This window comes from Trachurus japonicus, chromosome 19 (assembly GCF_045865225.1).
Source record: "Trachurus japonicus isolate A0001 chromosome 19, Traja_1.0".
NCBI classification, from domain to species: domain Eukaryota; kingdom Metazoa; phylum Chordata; class Actinopteri; order Carangiformes; family Carangidae; genus Trachurus; species Trachurus japonicus.
This window is the reverse complement of record NC_140925.1, coordinates 6,002,846-6,027,561: the sequence shown is the minus strand read 5'-3', so window position 1 is coordinate 6,027,561 and position 24,716 is coordinate 6,002,846. Positions and strand designations below refer to the sequence as shown.

Below are 24,716 nucleotides of genomic sequence, written 5' to 3'. Positions count from 1 at the left end.
CATTCAGCACTAAGATTGTTTTCATTATTATTATGATGATCATTTTCTTAGTTGGTCACTGTTTTGGATCTAAAGGGTGCAAATGATTCTGATTTGAGCTTATTTTCCTGAAGTAATTGTCTTAGCTCTGAAATGAACTAACAATAACCGTCTATAAAAAGAAGCTGGAAGCTGCAAATGATAATCGAAACAATTGCTGATCAATTCTCTGTTCACTGAGTGCCTTGCATTGCATTGCCTGTAATTTTGAAAGTGTCACTTTGTAGAGAGAGGTCATGAGCTCCTTTACATAGAGGAACTTTCTGTTCCTTATTTACACTTTACATTTGAGGAGATTACATGGGAACAATGCAAGGAATGGCGTTTCCGTAATCTTTGGTGCATTGGAAAGTCTTTGGATTTTCTTGGCTTGCAGACTTTGGCTCAAATTATTAGCTGAAATGTACAATATCTATATATATTTCTCAAAGAACATGTCCAAAATATCAAAAAGTAGACAGAAAAGTCTGAGATTTTGAACTCCTTTTTTATTATTAGGCCTATATTTGACTGCTGCCACAGTCAAAACTTTGGCTGATATTTCATCACAGGGGGTCATGATGAGGTTAGCTTGCTTCATCACCATAGCTACGGGAATGGTACTTGCTACTATTTTTAAGCCTGGTTATTATCAGACAATATTGCAAAATATTGATTTGGAAATGTGTGTGTGTGTGTTTCAGCCCAGAGCAGAGAAAGAAAACATGCACCTTCCCTCTAAATACTGGCGATTTTTAACCCTTTAAGTTGCGCTTGGCTGCACAACATGACTTTTTTGTAATCATAATAATAGCCAATTGGCTTAAAGAGGTCAAAAATATGACTAGTTTCAAGTCAAATTGTATAACACATCACATAGTTGCCTCAGGCTTCAGGGGGATGAAGGTCCAGATCCAGAACATCTGGAAATGAGGCGCAAAGAGTGAAGAGAAAGAAAAGAAGGAAGATAGAAAAAGAGAGAAACCTTTTCTGAATGGGCACTGACCTTTGAAAGTGCAAATAAAAGCTAAATACTTCTTGTGGATTTACACTTAATACACACTCTTGACATTTAAACACAGAGTCAGATTTAAATGGTCGGACCCTGTGGGAAGATTGCTGCTGCTGCTGGTGGAAAGTATTACAGAGGTCTAGGGAGGCTTTATCAGTGTCAAGAGATCTCCATAGCAACTTGTATGTAATGGTGGTTTGGTTTTGTGGGAGTGGGAGCGAAGCCTCAAGAGTGCTGACCCGGCGCGCAGTCTGCCTTTGTCTGCAGCTGTACAACAGTGTGGAGATCGCCTCCATGTGGACTGTAAACACTGTGAATTATTATCCATAACTGTCCATAATGACAGCTTTTTATAGTTTCTCAGCTGATGCACAAGGAGATCGTTTTCTGTGCTCATCTACAACACATAGAAGTTGACAGGAAATAGTGAAAGCAAATATATTTTTATTTTTTGTAGTTTTTTTAAAAGCTCAAATTAGAGCTGTGACAATTTGTCGATTGATTGGAAAATGTTTTTGAAGTGATTATGAATTGATTAACTGTTGCTGTTGTTCTGTTGGCATTACTTCCTCTGTGGATTCCCTGTTTGCATCTTCCCCTCTGTTCTGTTTGCAGGTGATGCAAACGGCGCGATGCCCGACAGACGAACTGTCGTTGACCAACTGCGCCGTCATCAGCGATAAGGATCAGCAGCTCGGACTGTGAGTTGGGTTTTATCTGATATATGTAACTGTTACTCAGCCTCACGCTGGAGTAAAATACCAAAGTATTATTCTGATGTCTGCATTTAAATTTTGGGTGATGTTGAAAAATATGATTTCTCATTCAAACACATTTTTAATTACCTGACTTAATCCACTCTGTGTTCTCCACGCAGGCATGTGACTGTTCGCAATTTAACCCACAAGTTCGTGTTCACCTTGAAGACACATAAGAGCGTCACTAGTGGCACCATCGCCTTCAGTCTGCCACAGGTAAGGCAGAGGTCATTAACAATATTTCCTGCAGAGGTCATTAACAATATTTTGAGAGGAAGACTGAATGAAAATGTTAGAAAAATAGTAAAATATTTGTATGTTAAAGTCCAGCCAGTGTTCAAATCGCATCCTGGATGGATGAAACATTTTACACCTTGTATATTTTTTCCCAGTGTCAAGGAATAAAAATGTGAATGTTACAGTTTTCTTTCTTAATAATAGAATAGAACTAATTAGTAATATGCAAAGTTTTTCTTTACAAAGCTCATGTGATATTTTTTTTCTCTTTTTTTTGCCTGCAAATATTATTTGTCGTCTTTAACCTTGCTGGCACAACGTGAGCTGATACTCTCTAAAGCTTTCTTGCATGCTTGTGTGTGGGTTCTTTGCGTCAACTCTCTTTGTGTGTCTCAATCTTTCTGTCACTGCTTTTTTCCTCTTTCACCTCGCCTGCTCTCCCTCCGTCTGTAAAACTTGGCAGCAGCGGCAGCACACAGGTACTAATGAAACTTCCTCAACACGGCCTTATTTCACCCCCAGGGTTCATTTAGTAAAACTGACTGACTATATATTTGACAGAAATGAGGAGTGTTAACGTATCTCAACAGTGGAGAACAGTGTGGTGAAATAAGACCAAGTTACACAGGAAGTGTAGTTGTCGTTTGTCTGATAGCTCTGTCCTCAAGGAGACTGTCATAAACTAATGATTAATTATTGTGTTACTAATACAGTAATGTGTCCTAATACAAAGGAAATGATGAGACATGAAGCTAAATCAGTTGTTTCTTTACAGAGAAAATGGGCAGGGCTGTCGATTGGACAAGAGGTGGAAGGTAAGTTTCATATTCATTAGTGTGAAACTGTTGATTTTCTAGGTTCTTTTGTGATTCCCAATTAATCCCAAAGCCTGATTTATCTCATATTCCTCTATATGTCAAAAAGCTTCATTGTTAAATTACGGGACTTTTGCAGCCCTGCCTCTTGTCTCACAGGTTATACTGTAGATTTAATATAAGACACAATTATCCAGTCTAGGAAACTCCAACTCAAACCTCATTCAGACCACTAATTCTTTGTATTTGTGATCCAGATTACAAAATACACAAAACTGTGATAGGACAACAAATATGTAGAAACAATACGTTAAATTATAAATATTATTTTCTTTAATTGCATGTTATTACAGGAGAAAGTTGAGGCTACATGTACAACAGAAACCTCATGTAGGCTCTAATTATGTCGGCAAGCTAATAACACATCCGCTGGATGATTGTAGTTTTTCAGAGTCCTTTCTCTCTCTCTGTCTCGATCTGAATGAGGGTAAACAAAAGTCACTTCCTGCTCGTCCACATTGTGTAACTATTATTACTAATGGTCATTATCAAAGGCAGAGTCAGTGTAGAGAGATAGGGTGGGGAGCAGCAGTGTAAACACACACACACACATACAGTATATCTGACTGAGAGCATGATGGTTTTGACTTGAAATGAAAAGTGAATGCACGTTGTTGCCGTGGCATCGCGTGCATCCACAAGCTGCACGGAGGTCTAAATTGTTCAAGGACGTCGTCCATTCATCCTTTTGTGACGGCTGCCATTAATTTGTCATCCATTGATTAGCGGTGCTTGACAGCCTGTCTCTCTTAACACCCACCGCCTTTTGAGGCAACGACACCTCTCCACAGTAGAAACATAAGAGCCTCCGACATCAAACTCAGCCTCCAGACTTTGAGGGATTCATGCAACTTAGATGTGACAGACTTTCAAAGCTGCAGTCTTTGTCTCTGCCGGGAAAAAAAAAAACACATCAGAGTCAGTGTGCGGGCTTCTGATAGTCACATCCTGCAGATTACTAATTATACGCAGGGGTTAGGGGGTTTAACTATTGTTGAGGTGTCACGAGAGGTGGAGGGAAGGTGATTTACCCGGCAGAGAGAGAGACAGTCTTAACAATATGGTGGAGAGGGTGTCACTGCACATCTGTCTCAGGAGCTGGCCAGCATCCAGAGAAACTGAAGTCCTGTTCTTTGATTAAAAAAAAAAAAAAAAAGTTTCGCTCAGCTCCCTTAGGCCACGGTGCTGCCCCCCCCCCCCAAAAAAAAGATGGGCTCTATTATCAAACTGTCTGCGTATCAGGAGAGAAAAGAAGGAATGAAAATCTAATCTCATGATACCTTAATCATTGTCAACATCGTCTTGAAGACGGAAAAAAAAAAGCAGCAAAGTCTTGTCTCTTTTTATAATTTGATCAAAGGTGTGATCTTACTGTCCTGTCTGTCTGTGTGTGTGTGTCTGTTGAAGACGTATAATGAATAGTAATAGAAAAGGGAAGCTTTGGCAGTGTCTCCTGGTAACTGATATGATTCATGCTGCAGTATTGCAGGTGTAATTTTCTTAAAGCAGATAACAGCGGTACGGCCGTTTCGGCTAATGCTGTGTTCAAGGCAGGCTTTTGAAACCGTAAGTTACAGCTTCAAGTCACAACTACGACTTGGTAGCGTTCCAGGTAACCCGTAGCTCGTGTTTTTACCGTCCTGTTGTCTGTGAAAGTTCCCTATAACGGCCACTCGTAACTTCCGACCCGTGAACTCGTACCAGATCGAACTGGTATGACTTCACAGGAAGGAAAAACACAAAGTACGAGTTTCCTTGAACGCACCATGAGTTAGCAGCCCCCGCCCTTGTCAGGCATCAATTGGTCCTCGTGCTACGTCACCACATTCACGCGCATCCCTTGGCTGCACACACAGCCCTTCATGCCGTTCTCTCCCCTCATTGGATAACACTTGTATCCCACAAGGAAAATTTTCTCCTCGGGTTACAGCAGAGCAGAGTGACGGAGAGACTCGTGTTTAGGCTGAAATACTTCATGTAAGTGATTGCTGACGGAAAATAGGACTATTTAGGACTTATATTAACAAAAACATTCCACTGATATCTGCTTTAATTACCAGACATCAGGGGAAAATATCAGCACAGTTTTTACACTTTATCTCATTTCAACGATGCAGCAGTTTGAAGACGTGCAGACAATTTGAATAGTAAACAGATCGTATCCAATTTTTCTTATTTCTCACAGCAAAGGACAAATAACAGAGTCACTGTTTGATTCTAACAACCTGCTAACAAGGCATTTATTGATTTGGTCACCAATTACGATGTACTTGAAAAGAGCTCAGACTCCATATCTCCATATCTCAGACCATAATTGATATTGCAGCTGATTTGTGTGAATACTGTATACGTAGCATTGCAGTTGTTAATTATGGTGCACAATGAGGTTACAGCTCCGTATAGTGAAGATGTTTCTGTTATTGTTCACTGAAAATGGTCCAACTATGAAGCATTTAACAGCACCCTCCTCAGTGTTTTGGTTTCAAAGAGATACAACTCTGATGAGTCCACATTGCAGCTTCCTGCTCGTCACCAAACTGGCTGAAAGACCAATCGTGAATCTGAATCTTTGACCCAGACTCACACAAGGTGGAAACCTGTCATCCTCTTTCCCTCTTTTCCAGTAACGAGCTACCAGTTCGACAAGTCCAAACAGTACATAAGCAGCATGACAGTGGAGGTCGACTTCCTGCAGAAGAAGAGCGTGGACAGCAACCCCTACGACTCCGACAAGATGGCCATCGAATTCACCCAGTTCTTCGCCGAACAGGCCTTTACCGTCGGCCAGCAGGTGTGTAGAGACTTTAACTAAACTTAAACTAAACTTCAGGTTTATTTTCAGTTGACGTGTTTGATTTAATTTGTGTTAAATCAGTTTTTATTGACAAACTAAAATGTTTTTTGTCCCCCTTTCTCCTCCCTCTTCTCTCCAGCTGGTGTTGAGTTTCAGTGACAAACTGTTCAGCGTGGTGGTTAAAAACATGGATGGCATGGACCCTAGCATCCTGAGAGGAGAAAGCACCTCTGGAAAAAAACAGAAGGTATCTGGAGAATGCTCAGTCTCCGACTTTTATATAAAACACAGAAGCTGTTAATATTAACAGACACAATCATTATTATTATTAAAACCTGCTCCGTGTTGTTGAAGTACAGTGACACGTACAGTACATGTATAAACATGCAAAGACCCTCGACTTAACACAACTGCTTATTGAACCTTGACCTAAACCATCAACTCCTCTGTTTGTCTGTCCTCAGATTGAGATCGGCTTGTTGCATGGAAACAGTCAGGTGATATTTGAAAAGTCAGAGAGCTCATCCATAACCCTGGTCGGTGAGTGTCACTTCTCCATCATAACGCAGTTCATAACTCAACTGATTTTGATTTCATATTTTTAAAAAAATGTTATATAAAGTTGTTAAATACACTGCAGTGAGCTGCTGAAGCCACTACACTATGGCGAACGGATTTAACATTTAAAAGCTAAGTTTGACTATCCGGAATTAAAATGTTGTAGATATCAACAACGTCTTTCTGGCTAGTCGTAATTACATTTTGAATAGTTGGATTTTTCATTCAAGATATCTGTAATTCAGTGTTGTCTAGTCAAAAAGAACATTTCAGATATCCGCAGCTACGTTCTTCCTAGCACAAATAACATCACTGTTGCCATTCATGTGTATGGGGTTTGTCATTACAGATGTCTACAATTCATTTGCAGATATCCGCTATGTGAATTACGGATATCTGTAACTTAATTATGACTATTCCTAATTCTAGTTTGAGATATCTACAACGTCATTTCGCCTAGTCAAAACTTAATTTAAGATATCTGAAAAGGGACATGTAGATATCTTTAATTGAGGTGAATTAAAGATATCTTGAACTGGAATTATGACAAGTCAGCAGAACTGAATTACAGATATCTGCAACACTTATCCAGTCTGGCTTTTAAATGTTAAAATGGCTCGTTATATAACTACACACCTGATAAAGAGAGACATGTTTCTGCATTACTCTCCGACAGACGATTCTCTATAAATCCACAAGGGGGCGCACTCAACACATGTTGCTAACTCTTACATTTTGATAGCAGCTGCACCAGGGGCCACCTGCTATCAAGTTAAAGGTTAAATACAGTATGATCTGTTATCTGTTATATTATTATAAATATCATTAGAACAACATAATATCATGAACATCTTGTTTAAAGGGCAGTTTCCCTGTTTGCTTTTAACTCAACACAGGAGCTTACAAATTAAACTTATTATTACGTTTCAAATAGACATTATAAATAAATGAATATATAAAAAAGCAGAATCCTCCCATAACATTTGATGCTTCTAATAATTAGACATAAAGGGAAAAGCAGACAGTGGGAAGTGAACTCGTTTTTTTTTTCAGCTTTCAGGTGATGTGTTTAATTTGTCTTATCCTCACCTCCACCTCCCCCCTCCGTCCCCCCCAGGGAAAGCCAAGACCCGAGGGTCTCACCAGTCCATCATCAGCCCAGACTGGAATTTTGAGAAGATGGGTATTGGCGGCCTTGACAAGGAGTTCTCTGACATCTTCCGTCGAGCCTTCGCCTCCCGAGTTTTCCCTCCAGACATAGTCGAACAGATGGGTGAGCCCCCCCCCCTTCCTCCCTCCTTTTCCCTCTTGTCTCACCCACCATCACTTATTCATTTGTTTGTGCTTGTTCTTCTGCTGTCTGTCTGTCTGTCTGTCTGCACAGTGAGGAGTCAGACATTTTCATTTTCACATGTTCGTCGGTGACTTTACTGAAAGTCCTGCTCAGGTGTGCGTGGAATTTTAACCTTTAACAATCACACACTCAACAAGTTGCTGCCTCTGTCTTCCCGATTGCCACCTTGGGAAATCCCTTAACCACCGAACCACAAGAATGAGGCAGTTCCCCCGTTAACAGTTCAACCTTTTGTTAAGAGGAATTTAAAGAAGTCGTGTGAGGACGTTTCCCTTCAACCTGCTAAACGATAGCAGCTGAAATGAGCCGCCGAGTGTCTTAAGATCTGGTAACGCACAGTTTCCCTCAGGTTGAACAGATTAGTGATACCTGCCAGAGATAATCACTGTTTTTAGTTTCTCCTCAGCCGATGTCGAACGCTTAAATCAACATTATGACAAACAAAACTCCAGTAATTCCTTTTGAGAAACGTCTTATTGCCTGAATCAGCAAAAACTCAAAGCTCAAGGTGGTGGTTCCAGCGCAGAGCCCCGACCGTGACTAAAAGCTCTGTCATCCCCCGTTGGTGATCCCTGCACACACACACACACACACACACACACACACACACACACACACACACACACTCATTAATAGATCTCTGACAGCTGTCAGATTACGATGATGATTCACTTTTCAAAGGGCAGCAGTTCATCATAATGAGAGCCATCAGGTTGTCTGCTTTGTGACTCATACACCAAAACCTCTGCTCACACACACACATGTGCAGAAAACCACCTCAGTCCTCCTAATCCCTGCTCCCTCAGTCCTAGAAGTCAGAAGTCTTGTGAAAACCTGTTGTAACAACATCTGAGCCCTGCAAACACACACGTTATTTTTAAATTTTGGCGCACACAGACGCTCTATAGCCACACAGTGCTCGGCGCTCAGCGTTTGGCTCTGTGGCAGCGTCCAGCAGCAGCAGAGTGTGAGCTGACCTTTTCGCCGGGGTGGTTGTGTGCAGGAGTTGGCCTTTGGCTGTGGCCAGCTGGCGGCTGTAATGAGATGGCATGCCCTGATAGAGGATCCAGCTAAAGGTAAAGCTGTAATTGGCAGGCGTGGGGAGCAGGGAGCACAGGTGCTGACAGAGAGGTGGTGTGTGTGTCTGTGAATATGTGTGTGTGGCTAAAAAAGTTTCTTGAAAGTTTCACCTTGTCTGCCCTTTGCCTCCGCAGAGGTGAAGCAGACAGACAGAAAGGAGCTTCAGTGCTTTTCTCTCCCAAACCCCAACACAAACACATCACCCCCCATCCGCCCCCCCACCTGTCATCCCGGCTGCTTTTCCTTCAGCGGAGCCCAAATGGCAGCTCAGATGGTTATCTTGGGGGCCTCTCAATTAGTCTGGGCTAAATGTCATTAAGCAGGTGCAAAAGGTCCATTAAAAGAGTCCCCGTACTGTAAACCTGTAAACCACCGTCTCCTCACACTTGATCCTTATGGAGAAGGAATAAAAACGCAGGAAATCACAAGCGCTGTGACGTGAGCTGTTAGAAGTCAGCAGCTGGACTGACTGTCTTAAACTGAATTAATAAAGAGGAACTATGCAAGTCTGGTCGCTTTGCTAACCCTCCTCTCGGCCATTTGCATTGATTCACAAGAAATCAATCAATAGAGCGGTACATAACGTTATGCATATCATATACAATGTTACCATGTGTATATTTGTGTAGTCTTATCTGTCATAAACAAGAGATTACGGGTTACGTGGCATGTTACGTTTGTGTGGCGGTGCCGCAGGGACGAGAGCTTGGACACCGGGTCGGAGGCTCTGATCTTACATGGTTGGTTTTCAGCCCAAAGACGCTAGGTGGAAGGCAGAGAGCCTCCATTCTCCCTGGAACGAGTTACCAGTCATTGATTTAACCATCACAATGACTCCAAAGCTGTTTAATTAAAGTAAAAAGTGCAGCATAGTTAAGATAAAAATCCTGCGTAGTTCCTCTTTAAATTATAATGATCACACTGAAAATACTGGTAATCACTGCACCCTGACGTTGTCTCCAGGTTTGTCATCTAACCAGAGACCTGAGTCCATCTCTGCTCTTCATCAGACTGATTACCAAAGGTCAAAGACACATATTTTGAGACAAAATATTATGATATTATCATTATGAAGAAGAAGGCATACTTAATTAAAGTGACAGGCTCATGAATCAGCCAGTTATTGGTTGCATGCAACAATTCCTTGGATTTCAATAACAAGAGGAAAAGAATATTGACCCAGAAAAAATAAGTAATCCAATGGAAAAGGTGATTAAATACCCTGACGTTAACCCTTCACTTCACAGATTTAAAGTCTTTATAACCAGTAGAAAACATGCATTGCTTTTTGTTGTTAATAAAATAAATCAGCCTGCACTCGGTTTAACACCAGCTCCTGCTCTGTCCCTGCTCGTCGTGTGTGTGTCTGCAGGCTGTAAGCACGTGAAGGGGATCCTGCTGTACGGACCCCCAGGCTGCGGCAAAACCCTGATGGCTCGACAGATCGGCAAGATGCTGAAAGCCCGGGAGCCCAAGATCGTCAACGGCCCCGAGATCCTCAACAAGTACGTCGGGGAGTCCGAGGCCAACATCAGGAAACTGTTTGCAGACGCAGAGGACGAGCAGAAGAGGGTGAGTGAGCTGAGCAGTGTTGTTGTGTTTTTTTTCTCTCCTGTTTTTGTTGTAATAGTTTTAAAACTGCATCATCGTGACAGGAACATGTTACAACTGAGACGCAGTCAAAATACCAAGGCAGAGCGGAGAGAGATGGAAATCCCACACACGCACACAAACGCTGGTGTTGACAAATGAGTCTGTTTTATTACAACTTCCAGATGCATCACCTGTGGTGGTGGTGCTACAACTTAACGTGGAGCTGAATTTATCATCTGCACACGAGATAAAGTCGTACTGAGCGTGTTTTTTCTGGAGATCAGCGTTCACCCGTCATCCACACGAAACACAGATAAGCACATCTTCTATGTAAACAAAGGAGGGGGAAAAAAAAAACTAATTTCTGCAGGAGTGGAGAGATCTGCCCTTTAGCCAGACATAGCTGTAATACCTTTGATAAAGTTCTCATGTGTTTTCTGTGGGTGAACGTTGGAGGTGGAGGCGACGGTCGGTTTGGACGGCGAGTCGCTGGCGTCGAAACCTCACTCTTCACCACCTAATGAGGGGCTGGGTTGTCTTTGACCTCCTATTAGACCTCCCTACACACACTCACACACACACTCTCTGTCCAGTGTGCAATAAGGACAGCTCCACACCTGCTTTAAATGCTACGTCTGAGACTGACAGGTCTGTAGATGGAGCGATGACCCCCCACTCTGCCGCCGCTCTCTCTCACTTTTTCCATCTGTCTCTCTGCAGAGGGTCGATACCGATCCTGGTGTCAGCGGGAAAGAGAGAGAAAACGTTGTTGGCAGCGTCTCTTCGGTTTTCACACAGAAAAACAACCGATGACAACATCGGTTTGATTTGAATTTCTTACAGAAACCGTGGCGATGGGATATTTTCTCCCCCCCCTCCACTCTCTGAAAAAAAATATATACATACAGTATTTCATCCTTAAACTTTTCCTGTCACTGTCTCATATATCATAACATTTTTACATCTCATGCCCCCAGGAACTAAACAGCATCATTAAAATGTAAGAAAATGCAAATACAGCTTCTGTTAGGAGAGTCTCAGAAATGCTGTTGTGCATTTTATTCCATACGATAGCTAAACATGTCAAAACAAGAAGGTGAAAACCAGGATTTCTGCAGGTTTTGAACTGTTATCTAGCTTTAAACTAAACCCAGGAAGATTTAAGGGATAGAAAAGTCCTTAAACTGATCCATTAATATATTCTGGATGTGAAAGGTTTCACATAAATTTATGCTTTTACCTAAATAACTTGTACACCCACAGTCACAAATCAACAAACTGATCCTATTCCTGCATCTTGTAAGAGAAAAATACCTAACTGCTTTATCCTCCTCTCTCCCTCTGTTCAACAGCTCGGTGCCAACAGCGGCCTTCACATCATCATCTTCGACGAGATCGACGCGATCTGTAAACAGCGTGGTAGCATGGCCGGCAGCACGGGAGTCCACGACACCGTGGTCAACCAGCTGCTGTCTAAGATCGATGGAGTGGAGCAGCTCAACAACATCCTGGTCATAGGTGCTCAGCCTACACACACACACACACACTGTCTGTCATGTCATCCCTGAACATCTGCACTTTATCTCATCTCTTGCTCATCTTTTCTTTCCCCCCTTCTGCTCTCCATCCTTCCCTCTATCTGTCCATCTGTCCCCCCCTCAGGTATGACCAACAGGCCAGACCTGATAGACGAGGCCTTGTTGAGGCCGGGAAGACTGGAGGTGAAGATGGAGATTGGTGAGAACAGAAGAGTGCATTTAACTACTGTGAAATTTGCTTCTTCTTTTTTTTCATTTTGTTTATTAATAATATATTGTCACAAAATCAGAATCCAGACCGACAAAATAAAAGCATTATATTCTCCTTTATGCATTTCAAAATATGATTAAGCTACTGTACACTGCTAATATCAAAATCTTACCAAGAATATTTGTCTTATTTTTAGTCAAAATGAAATTTCTAGTCAAAACAAATCTCATTATACTTAAAATAAGACTCATCACATTAAAAAGTAACTTGTTTTTAGATGCCTTTTTTACTTTTTTCAAGCATATTTTCACTTGAAATAGAATAATCTGATAGTGGAGCAAGTTTTTCTTTCTTATTACAAGCACAAAAAACTTGCTATCACTGGCAGATCTTTCTACTTATTAAGTGAAAATTAGATTGAAACAAGTGAAAATTATCTAAAAACAAGTTAATTTAGAGTCTTGTTGAGTCTTATTTTAAGTGGAAAGAGATTAGTTTAGACTAGAAATGAGACATTTTGACAAGAAATAAGACAAATATTCTTGGAAAGAAGAGTTTTTTCAGTGTATGCAATAAATTTGAGCTGGAAACATAAAAAAAGTAGAGTATTAAATCCTGTATTTTCCCCCTCTCTGCTCTCAGGGTTACCGGATGAGAAAGGTCGCATTCAGATCCTCACCATCCACACAGCGAAGATGCGTCAGCACGAACTGCTCTCCGGCGACGTGGACATCAAGGAGCTGGCGGTGGAGACGAAGAACTACAGCGGCGCCGAGCTGGAGGGTTTAGTCAGGGCTGCCCAGTCCACCGCCATGAACAGACACATTAAGGTCAGACTCGTCTATTTTTTGGGGGGTTATAATTATGACTCATGTTGATTCTCCGAGGGGAGGAATTGCATGAGTTTGGGTTTTTTATTATTGATTAGTCATTCACCTCTCAGCCGTCGTCATCGTCGTCTTCTTCACAGCTTGTTTTGGACAAAATGAATCAGAGAGAGGCAGCAAATCCTCACATCTCATTTGATGAATTACTCTTACTCTTAGTGCTTAATATCTAATTATTGGGCGGGGTCGCTGGGTGTAACCTGTGTGTGTGCACCCTCAGTTTAAGTGTTTTATCAGGTGCACAGGCTCAAATCTACACAACTCGGCGGGACACGTAGATAAGGTGGAGTTCTCATCTGTTAAGTGCTGTGCCCCTCCACCACCACCCCTCCATACACACACGGAGCAGCAGATATTGTAGGGTGATGATAAATAACAGACAAGGGCCTTACACATGTCTGATGGCTGTGACGTTTCTCTTCACTCCTCTAAGCACTTACTCTTCCCTCCCTCCCTCCGTCTCTCTATGACCTTTCTGCTCTGAGGGAGCACATTGTCTCCTGACACATTGTGCAATCTAAATGTGCAATACCTCATGTCATGGATTTCACTGGTGTGGGTGGGGGGGGCATGGAGTTCATCCAGTAATGAAAGTAACTGCTATATTTTGTGTTTGTACTTACATATTATTGGTCTATGTACGTATGGGAAACACTGGGCTAGGTGTGTGTTTGAGTAAAATGAACGTTTTTTGTTTCATTCTATAAACTACTGATAACAATTTCTCCCAAAAAATTACAACTGGTCAAAATAACAAAAAAAGATGCAGTGTTTTCAGAGCTCAAACAAATGCAAAGAAAACAAGTTGATATTAATTTTTAAACAACAGAACACTAATGTTTTAACTTAGGAAGTGTTTAGAAATTAATATCGATGGCAGTAGTGATTGTTTACTGATTTACTGCTTATTTACTGATGTATATGTTATAGTTCTAAGATTTTCTATTAAAATAAAGTCAATAATGACATTTTTTGTGTTCTCTTTTTATTTGGAAAAGTATTGAAAAATACATATTGGTACCGGTATCGATACCAAAATGATGGTATCGTGACAACACTAAGTGTATGCATTTTTTCTGTTGCAGGCCAGCAACACAGTGGAGGTAAACATTGAGACGGCAGAGAAGCTGGTGGTCAGCAGGATGGACTTCCTGGCTTCACTGAATAACGACATCAAGCCTGTAAGTTGCTCCACATCACTCTCTCCTCCTCTCAACTTTAATTTACAATAGATGAAATAAAGAAGAATACAAAACACATCCAATTAATGTGAAATTCACATCCTGTTATTGTACAAAATATCTAAAGTTCAGAGTTATTAATACCAGGGTTTCTACACAAGTATGGAAAAGTATGGAATTTGATTTTATACATTTCCAGGTCTGGAAAAGTATCGAAAATGGAAACTATTGTATGGAAATATATTTATCCTAACACTTATCTGGGTTTTGTTTTATCTGAAGTTATTTGGGTTAATTATTTTGTATGCGCTATTGTACCTTGCTACAATCTCCTGGAAATTATTTGGTGACATAATGGCATACACATTCAGAATAATGAAAACAAATGATTGATTGTATGAATTTCTTTACATGATACACATCTATTTACTCAAATATCACAAATTACTTACATTTTTTACAGAGAAGTCTGGAAAAAGTATGGCATTTGGAAATTTCAAATGTGTCTGAACCCTGTAATACACTACCCCCCTTGTTTGGTCATTCATTCCTGGCCAAGTCAATCCTCTAAAAATAGTTATAATATTTTATAATTCATAATAAATCTCTCTCTCCTCCAGGCGTTTGGTACCAACCAGGAAGACTACGCCAGCTACATCATGAACGGTATCATCCGGTGGGGCGACCCGGTGTCGGCGGTGCTGGACGACGGGGAGCTGCTGGTGCAGCAGACGAAGAACAGCGACCGCACGCCGCTCGTGTCTGTGCTCCTGGAAGGTAAAACAAACACACACGACCTCAGTCAATGACCAAATCATTTAATTTTAACTGATGATTGATCAGTGATTATTAATATTATCGTTATTCACATCCCTCAGGTCCTCCCAACAGTGGGAAAACAGCGCTGGCAGCTAAGATTTCTGAAGACTCCCAGTTCCCCTTCATCAAGATCTGCTCCCCCGACAAGATGATCGGACACTCGGAGATCGCCAAGTGCCAAGCCATCAAAAAAGTAATCGAAAAAAATACTGAATGTGTTTTTCCTGAAAGTCTAAAAACAGAGTGAAAAGATTAATCTGCAGGTCTCGAAAAGTTTAAGAGTTGTTGAAAGTTTGTTTCCAGCACAGATGCGAGTAAGATGGTGAATTTCATGTGGTTCGGGCCATTGCTGTTGTTTCTCATCTTGTGGATGCTGTTCAGAATAATCTCCACTTAACAGATTTATTGCCTGACTGCTTTAATATGACACATGTGGAAATGAATTTGAACTTGGACCTAAGAACTCAAAGTGACTCAAGAAAGATGGAAAGCATTTACACACACCACTTTGAAAACCCAAACCAGCAGGCGTTTTACTAACGCCATAACCGGAAGATTATTTTTTAGTGCTTTCTGATTGTGCATTAAAAAAAAAAAAACAGATTTTACTCTGATCCAACCTGACTGCACTTTTTCTTTTTTTTCTCTTTTCTGTGCTAGATATTTGAAGATGCCTACAAATCCCAGCTGAGCTGTGTGGTTGTAGACGACATTGAACGCCTGTTGGGTAAGACTCCCAAGTTTTTCAGGCACAAGAAGTTATTTTCAACCAGATGCAAATAAGAATTAAATGTGGAATGAGAAAAACGATCCGTGTCATCCTCAGACTACGTCCCGATCGGCCCTCGATTCTCCAACCTGGTGTTGCAAGCTCTGCTGGTGCTGCTGAAGAAACCTCCTCCCAAGGTAAACGACCTGCTGCTCAGCGTGGCTGTGCTAGTCCTGAGGTGGCAGAGAGAGGGCAGCAGATCTTATGGATGCCAGTGCACAACAAAGTCTTGTGAGGAATTGTTGGAGGTCTTTGGCTGCGACTGGCATGTGTGTGTGAGTGTATGGTTATTAGCCACTGTTTTGGTTTCAGGCCCCGTTGTGCTCCGAGTGAATGGTGGTGGTGGTAGAGAGAGAGACCCCATTTCTCATAGTTTTCTTTGCTTGTAGTTTGTGTGTGTGTCTGTTGTTGATGGGTTTGTGAATGAGAGTATAGCCCCGCTATATGGCTGCATGTGCATGAGAAGTGGCGCGGGGCCTGGTGCTGAATGCCTGGCTGCAGTTGCTCCTCTGGGGTTGTAAAGCGCTGGGCCCAGCGGGGAGCCGGGGGCCAGGGGAGGCCGGGGGGACACGGAGGAGAATGGGCTCTGTGAGAGAGCCAGGACCTGGCAGCACCACCGCCTGTGTGGCACCTCATCTGCATGCAGCATCACAACCCCCCACGCCATGGGGGGGCAGCCGGCAGCCATAATCCCCCAGTCTGCTCGCCTCGCCACTCCTCTGCCTCCTCTCTTCTTCCCCTTCGTCTTCGTCTTCGTCTCCTTCCTCCTCCTGGTCCAGCTCATCGGCTTAGCGGAGCTACAGTTCTTTAGCTTCTCTTTCTTTCTTCCTTCCCTGCTCATGTTTGTCTTCTCTCCTGTTGTCTTCTGTTGTTTTCTCTTGTGCTCTTCTTCTCTCCTCACTCCTCACTCCCTCCCTCTTTCCTCTTCCCTCTTCCCTCTCCTCCTCCCTTCTTTTTTTTCTCTGTGATCCGGTTCACGGTGACTTAAATGAGTGCATCGAGTCCACAAAGCTCAACACATTTACATCCCTGACACATTACACAGCACACTCACCTTTGCAATAACTCCTTAAAGAGTTTTTTCTAAAACTTATTCCATGTTTTAAAGGTAGAAAAACATTAAACAAAGCAAACCTCCAGTGCTCTTGCCACAGGATGTCTGAAGTCCAACATACATTAATACACAAAGGTTTGACCGTGCCCGCTGTGCTGCCTCACGTTCTAGCTCCTCATCCGTCTTCAGCGAAGTCCAGTGATTTCCCAAGGTCGTGTTTTGTTTCTCCAAAGTAAAATTCCCAATAACGATGTTGAAACGACAGTGTTGGATTTTATTATCTATAATTTGGAGTCATGATTGGAGTCATTATGTCTGCCCCTCTATCTCCTGTGTTCTTCCTTCCCTGTTCATAATGAAACGGATAAATCACAAACCGAACCAAGACTCTTCATTGTCTGGAAGTTCTGCTTGGGAAACAATATTCCTTGTTTGCGTTGTAACGTTATATTGAAGTCGTTCTGTTCTGAGCTGTTTCACCACTGCAACAATAAGACGTTTGCCAGGTACTTGTAATAACAACTAGCGAAAAACTATGGTGGGACTGTAGAAAACGGCTGAATCACATGAACGAACGGGTTGAATTTTAACAAATTGAATTCTCGTCTCGCGCCTTCTCGTCTTCCAGGGTCGTAAGCTGCTGATCATTGGCACCACGAGTCGTAAAGACGTCCTCAGGGAAATGGAGATGTTGGATGCTTTCAGCACCACCATCCACATTCCCAACATCTCGAATGGAGAGCAGCTGGTCGAGGCCCTGGAGGTAACAGGAAGTGCACTGTACTTCAATAACTCTCAGATTTCTGCAGCTTCGAACAATGTTTACTTTGTCTGCTAAGGTGTTAAAGATGATCAGATTAGGAAAGTGATATTTTTATTTACAATTTTTGAGCACATTTCTCAATTTGCTGAATAAAAGCCCTTTCCCCCCTTTCTGTCCTCTTCCTCCTCCTCCACAGCTGCTGGGCAGTTTCCAGGAGAAGGAGCGAGCCACCATAGCGAAAGTTGTGAAGGACCAAGGAGTGTGGATCGGCATCAAAAAGCTGCTCATGCTGATTGAAATGGCTGCACAGGTGAGATATTTAGCATCTGTTGTAGCCATTGTTTATTCTAGTCCGACGCTTTCACCCAGGATTGTCTTCTCCTCCTCCATCATGAGGTTTACATTTGTGGTTTTCGGACAGATCGCTGTGAAACTTGGTGCAGACATTCATGTCTGACTCGGGGTGAACTGAAATCACCTTTGTGATACTTGACTTTGTTTTAAAGGGATAGTTCACTCAAAATTTAAATTTCACTCATTATCTACCCACCCTCATGTCAGTTACAGGGGGTTACAGCGGGGCTCGGCGCGGCACTGCACTGCCATAAGAGGGTAGCGAACGGGGCTCACTTTTCTTTGTCCAAAAAGACACACCAAAAAAAACATCCAAATACCTCCATACTGCTCGTCTGTAATGTCCCTCTTGTATTGAAGCCCCAACATGAGAAATTGTTCCGAAAAAATTAAACAAGTATATGTTTTAAGCTTGTTTGTAGTGGAAGCTCCCAGTGTCTCAGTTCACTGCTTTGCCTGTGTCTGTGCAAATCACGAGCGATTTGCACTGACACCCAGTTCACGGCTCCGCAAATCGCGCGACATTCCAGCAGAGCAACACTGGGAGCTTCCGCTACAAACAAGCTTAAAATATAGACTTATTTAATTTTTTTCGGAACAATTTCTCATGTTGGGGCTTCAATACAAGAGGGACATTACAGACGAGCAGTATGGAGGTATTTGGATGTTTTTTGGTGTGTCTTTTTGGACAAAGAAAAGTGAGCTCCGTTCGCAACCGTCATATGGACATGCAGTGCTGCACGGAGCCCCCCTGTAACTCAGAGAAGGCACGGAGGACTCTGAAACTTCTCCCAACCCTTAGAAATTTCAATTTTGAGTGAACTATCCCTTTAAGATGAGCAGAAACCTACAGGGGAGAAAATAGAAGCCAAAAAACTGTAGTTCCTCAATTGAACTTGACTAACTCTAATGTTAAAACTTTACGACCAAATCCCATCTCCCTGAGCAGAGGTTTGTTTTTTGCTAATGAGCTTTTCTTACTCCATATACACACCAAAATAAGATGGAAATTATCATAAATGTCATTATTATTCATATTTCCATTATTATTCCTATCATTTGGCACCAAGCATCTCTATATAAGTCTATAAAATCATCTGATAAATACAGATTCTAGTGGTGGGCCGGTGGGTTTGGATTAGCAGAAGATCCAGTAACCTTTTGGCGCAGGTAATCCGTGGAAGGAGCGAGGCAGTCGTGTCTTTTCAAGAACTCACTCATCACATTTTTTATCCGAAACACACATTTTGAATTGGCTCGGCCTGGCGTGTTATTGTTTTTCTAATAGTGTGGTCTGAGCTTCGAGCTGCCTGTCCCTCCTCTTCCTCGACATCTGGCCGGCATTCTCAACAGTCAACAGAATCTGTCTCTCACACAGCGCAGCAAACTGTCATCCATTAGCTGGAATGAAAAACTGTGCGGCTTTGCTGATGATTTGTTGAGCAGAGGGATCCAGGACGTTTCTAGTTCACAAACCGTTCTCCCAAGAAAAAAAAAAAAAAAAAAACACAGCCGCGATTCCAACGCGTTCATAGTTATGAAACCATGTTCTTGCACGGCTTTCCAACTTACATTCATGCGCTCTGAATCACAGGGAAGCTACTCGTAAGAACAATCATACACACTTCATGGTTTTGGTTTACCTACAATTCAGATCAGTCATCCTATGGGCCAACAGATGGGCCAAGTTAACAACAGCAAAAAAAAAAAAAGAAAGAAACAGACATATTATGTATTAAATCCATCCAACTATGGAAACAAAAATGAAAACATAGACCACCAACCCTCAGCAGATTCCTGGCTTCCTGTCGGCGCAGCAGTCGTACGTATGGAGATGAGAACAGAAGGGATTAAGTCTGCTCACCTTTTTTTAAGTCGCCTTCAGGGGCTTTTTGTGGTTTGGCCCTGTGTTTTTGTGCATTTTGTAAGAGTCACTGTTAAAATTGCTTTTAGTTACTTCTGTTTTCGCCCCAAATTAAATTAGATTAAATTCTTCCAGAGGCCCTGACCCTGTCAAAACAGCCGGATAATGACTGAATGAAAAAATTGGGGTGATCTTTCTGAGAGTGACGTCCCATCAGATAACGATTCCCCTTGTTTGTTTTTTTTACGTTTGTGGATGCTTTTACAGACACATACAGTGCAGCTTATTGAAAAACATTATTCTCCATCACTCGCCCACTCAGCTCAGCTTTGTGGCTCGCATTCTGCTCACTCGCTTCAATAACACGACGAGGGAAGAAAACCCCCGGTGGAATTCAGTTCGGTGCCAGCGCAGGAACGCGACTGGACCGCAGCCGCGCTATCGCTGAAGACCTGAACCCTCATCAGCAAACTCCGGGTTTCTTGTATTTTGGTCAGACTGGGGCGGAATCGCCTGGGTTTCATTTCATTCAGAGGCAAACATGCTGGTCGGTTTTATTTTGTTATTAGTATATTATAATTATAATTTTTTGGCCAAATTATTCTGGCACCGTAAAAGGCTCAGGAAATAGCGTGGGTAGAGTTGTAAACATAAACTGTAGGAGCCAGCGTGGCTCGGGGGTAGTGGTGGTGGTGGTGGAGGGGGCTAACAACAACAGTCCACAAAGCTGAAAATTATAGTTTTGTTTTGTTTTCTTTCTTTTTTTTCTAACATTTGACTGTCACTAACATCTGTCTCTGTCGTAGCATCCTCTCCTCTCTGCTGCTTCTGCTGCATCACGGTGCAGTTATATAATAATATAATCTGCTTCATATACACATGAATCTACCTACTGTGACATCACTCAGGTGTGGACTCCACCTGTTGAACATGTTGGAATAGTTTAAGGTTTTCAGAAATGGCCATTTATCCTGTTTGTCCCACCTCCTTCCATGAGATTCCACGAATAAGGAAACAAATTTGATTGGCCGTTATCGAAGAGGTAGGATATTCAATGTTTGGGGCGGGACACAGTGTTTCACTCTCTTGCAACTGCAACTGCACATTAGATGATAACTCTCTCAAAACTCACAAAACTGCTCAATACAATTCGAAACCACTACCCGCTGTCAAAGCTTCCTGGTCCTCTCAGACGTTTGATTGACGAATGACAGATCTTGATATCATTGACTGATGAATCATGAGCAACATGATGCATAATTCACGCGCCTGCATTATCCAATGCGAAAAAAAACTACCCCACTTTCACCCCAGATTTACTCGAAAATAGAATTGTGCACAAAGTTTGGGCTACATCGTCTGATAGATGAGTTATTACACTAATTTTAAGACCCATAATGGGATCAAATTCAATTTTCTTTTCTGAACACCTTTAATAGTTTCAGGATTCCCAAAATATTTAAGGTCCAGTCAGAACAGAGTGAAAATCAATCGGTGCTTGTGCAGGTTAGCCAGCTCATTAAATCTCTTTTTAAAACTCACTTTTATTTTAAAAAAAAACAACAACATATAAAAACAGTAGTGCACCTATTCTATATTTATATATTTTTTGTGAGGCTTTTATACTGTAATTTTCGGTTTTAAACACCATGGGTCACAGAATTTTACTTTTCATTGGTTGTATCTTTTGTTTGTCACAGTTTTCTCTTTCATTTTAATGCATCTTAAATTATTTATATCTATACAAACACCTTATGTTAACACAGGTGCTATATAAAGAAGGTTTATTATTATTCTCAGGGTAAACTAACATGAAGATGACAAGCTCATGGATAAACCACTTGTTGACGTGGAAGTCTACTGTTGGCGAGCTTGTTCCAGTTAACTCGGAGGACAATATCTGTATAGAATAGAGTAGAATAGAAACGTTATTGTCATTGCTTTTGAAACAACAATGAAACACAGTTCAGCAGCAGTTCGTGCTGGCAGAACAAAGGTGCAAAAGTGCAGCACAAGAAATGTAAAAAAGAAACACGATAAGTCGTCGTAAAACTATAAAAAGGCAAGAATAAAAACAATATCGTTGTTTCTAAAGCAATGACAACAAAGTCTCTATTCTGCTCTGCTCAGATACCTCACAGTTGTTCACCTGTGTAATTGTATGTCAGGGTTTAAGGAGGCTGAACTTGACCTTGACCTCTGTAAATTGAATTTAAAAAGCAAAATGAACTGTGAACTGATTTTCACAGCACGAGGCCTTTTAGTTGTCGAATGTCTTATGTGACGTTGTAAAACAAAAAATCTGTGTGTGAGCCCTTACAAACCACTGCGCTGCGGTTTGGCCTCTAATAAGATCTTAAACACATAAATCAATTCTTCTGAGTGGACTTCCCGGATCAGATTTTTATTGTCTCGCCCCGCATATGAAACAACATGCCCCGGGCCGCAAATGCAACACAACCCCCCGGCGCTGCTGCTGAATGTGAGCATGGTCTGAGAAGTCAGGATGTGTCAGTCTGCACGGCATCGATTCTGTTTCTAATCCGCTGCTTGCAAATCCCACAACTTCATGGAAGTGTAGTAAAACATGGTGGATTGCTCCTTATAGAGGCTTTGCTTGACGGATATCACTTGAGATCCAAAAGTACTTTTCTTTTTTTTCTTCCTCTTAAGGTAGCGCTCAGCTCACCTCAGCCCTGAGCCTCACCATGTTCACACTGTGTTGTTGCTGCTGCTGCTGCTGCTGCTGCTGCTGCTGCTGGAGCTGCTGCTTGATCCACAGATCCCTTTGATTCGCAGCAGCTTCTCTTTCACAGCTCCCAAGACAGGAATTTGTTTGGATCCAGCAGCCCACAGCGACTAGTCCGGCTTCTAAGTAACGTTTGGTTACCTGACGAAACAGGTAGCAGGCGTGCAGCGAGCAGCGAGCAGCAGCAGCAGCAGCAGCAGAGGTGGAGATTGACCTAAATCTGACTGCTGCACCGCTGGCTGGTGTTAATTTCCCAGAGTGACTGACTGACTGACTGACTGACTGTGTGTCTGTGGTATGTTGATGATGTGTACGGCCTGTTTGTTGAGGCTGGATGCTGTGTAATTGCTGTGGTATGCACAAATACAGCCATGCTCTGCACCCTGAAGGCCCCCCTCTCCACACACACACACACACACACACACACGATCGCGAGCCCTAAGAAGAAGTATGAACCTGTGTTTGCCGGGACTTGCTGCAAACAGCCGCACAGCTACACGTACACATTCATCGTCAGCCTGCAGTCTTGTTCTTCATCTTTTTTCCTCTCATTCCTGTGTTTCTCGCTGCTCTCATGTCTTCATTCCAGTAGCTACAGGCAATTCCACACCAAGTGTAAGTTATTGCGCCGTGGGTTGCCATTAATTTGACTTCCTCTCCCCTCCCTCCTGTTTGTTCGCACCGAGGCACGAACTCCAGGACCTGACACTTTCTGCTCTGATGTTTCAACACCTCGCTTCTGAATTTCAAATTAAACCTGTGTTTGTTCCAGATAGAAATAAGACCTGTTGGAAAGAGTGGGAGCTTGTTTTTTTTTGCACTGAATGCATGTTCACGTGCACACTGTGCTTTTTTTTTAGATGGATCCTGACTACAGAGTTAGCAAGTTCCTGAGTCTACTGAGGGACGAAGGAGCGTAAGTATTTTAAATCCAACGCCGTGTACTGTACACATCTGTCACTTGTGCAGCAAAGAAAGGACAAAAACCTAAACGTTTACATTGTGACCATTGTATCGAGTGTGATTGATAACACACTCTTCGTCTTTCTCTGCTCCTGCACAGACTGGGCTCGAATAAGTTTGAAGCAATCTAGACTGAGTGGAGCCGCAGTGAAAAGAGGCATCCTTCAGTGGTAAGGCCTGCATCAGGCTGCAACGCTACACTCTATACTCACCATTTTCTGGTGCGGGTGAAGGCGAAGAGGGCTTGGTGTAAACTGTGAGTTCGCTCCAGTGATTTATGCCCTCGGAGCTCAATGTCCTGCACTGAACTGATATTGTACAGAATAATAAAGACAAACAAGAATCAGTAGGAACAGAAGTTGTACCACACGTTTTTACCACCAATGCATCAAACAATCTGCCTTGTGAATGATTTAACAACAGTTTTTTGTTTTGTTTTTTACAACAAAATGTTGTATTTTTGTTAATTTTGTTACTTGAATTGCCTTAAAGGAGCTATTTTGTAGGTTCTGCTATTGCAACAGCGACAACATCAGCAAAACGTTAAGCTTCTTTTGTCATACTATTTCTTTTCTTCATCTGAAGCTAGCATGCTAACCAACTAGCTTCCTATTCCACCTGTCTCGTCATTTTCCGATACCGAGTCAGTGTAGCATCCAGTTTGTCCTGAGGAAGAAGCTTCTGCTGAGAACGTGTTGTAACGTTTTCTATATGGGAAGACTGGTTAGTTAAAGGGATAGTTCAACATTTTGGCAAATTGGCACATTGCCATAACCCCTATAGTCATAGCAGTAGGTTCGTTACCTTTAATTGTCGGTGCAAGCTGTTTTTAGAACGGCGGAGCAGAGCCATGAGCTGCTCAGAGCTACGCTATGGAGGCTAATGGGATTTCTTGGTTTCCCTCATCAAACTCATCAAATACACAATCCAACAACTCCACAACGCTCTGGTGGACAAGTTGTGACCTGCACATTCACCACGCTATGAGATAATAACAGAATGTTACCAGACAGAGTTGTTTTAGAGGTAAATTCATGCAAAACCGCTGAAGCGCGTTCTCGTCGGGGGCAGTTTTTCATCAAGCAGTCTCTGCATTTACCTCTAAAACAACTTAGTCTCATAACGTTCCGTTAGTATCTCATAGCGTGGTGAATGTGTAGGTCACAAATACCTGTAGTCCACCAGAGCGTTGTGGAGTTGTTGGATTGTGTATTTGATGAGTTTGATGAGAGAAACCAAGAAATCCCATGAGCCTCCGTAGCGTAGCACTCAGCAGCTCGTGTCT

The 24,716-nt window shown here is 42.2% G+C and overlaps 1 protein-coding gene across 1 annotated transcript in view; it reads left to right on the top strand.

Annotated features, from left to right (window-relative positions):
• The window catches only part of LOC146967243 (vesicle-fusing ATPase-like), a 28,014-nt gene that overhangs the window by 802 nt on the left and 2,496 nt on the right, over positions 1-24,716 (top strand). Inside the window, exons 2-21 of the mRNA XM_085762551.1 lie at positions 1,646-1,731; positions 1,908-2,004; positions 2,801-2,840; positions 5,525-5,691; positions 5,834-5,941; positions 6,159-6,234; positions 7,370-7,525; positions 10,059-10,258; positions 11,632-11,797; positions 11,942-12,016; positions 12,671-12,858; positions 14,001-14,096; positions 14,717-14,873; positions 14,975-15,108; positions 15,576-15,642; positions 15,742-15,821; positions 17,367-17,501; positions 17,698-17,811; positions 23,329-23,384; positions 23,532-23,601. Of these exons, the coding sequence (XP_085618677.1) occupies positions 1,646-1,731; positions 1,908-2,004; positions 2,801-2,840; positions 5,525-5,691; positions 5,834-5,941; positions 6,159-6,234; positions 7,370-7,525; positions 10,059-10,258; positions 11,632-11,797; positions 11,942-12,016; positions 12,671-12,858; positions 14,001-14,096; positions 14,717-14,873; positions 14,975-15,108; positions 15,576-15,642; positions 15,742-15,821; positions 17,367-17,501; positions 17,698-17,811; positions 23,329-23,384; positions 23,532-23,562 (2,229 nt within the window). The 3' untranslated portion in view covers positions 23,563-23,601. The remainder of the gene's footprint in view (positions 1-1,645; positions 1,732-1,907; positions 2,005-2,800; positions 2,841-5,524; positions 5,692-5,833; positions 5,942-6,158; positions 6,235-7,369; positions 7,526-10,058; positions 10,259-11,631; positions 11,798-11,941; positions 12,017-12,670; positions 12,859-14,000; positions 14,097-14,716; positions 14,874-14,974; positions 15,109-15,575; positions 15,643-15,741; positions 15,822-17,366; positions 17,502-17,697; positions 17,812-23,328; positions 23,385-23,531; positions 23,602-24,716) is intronic.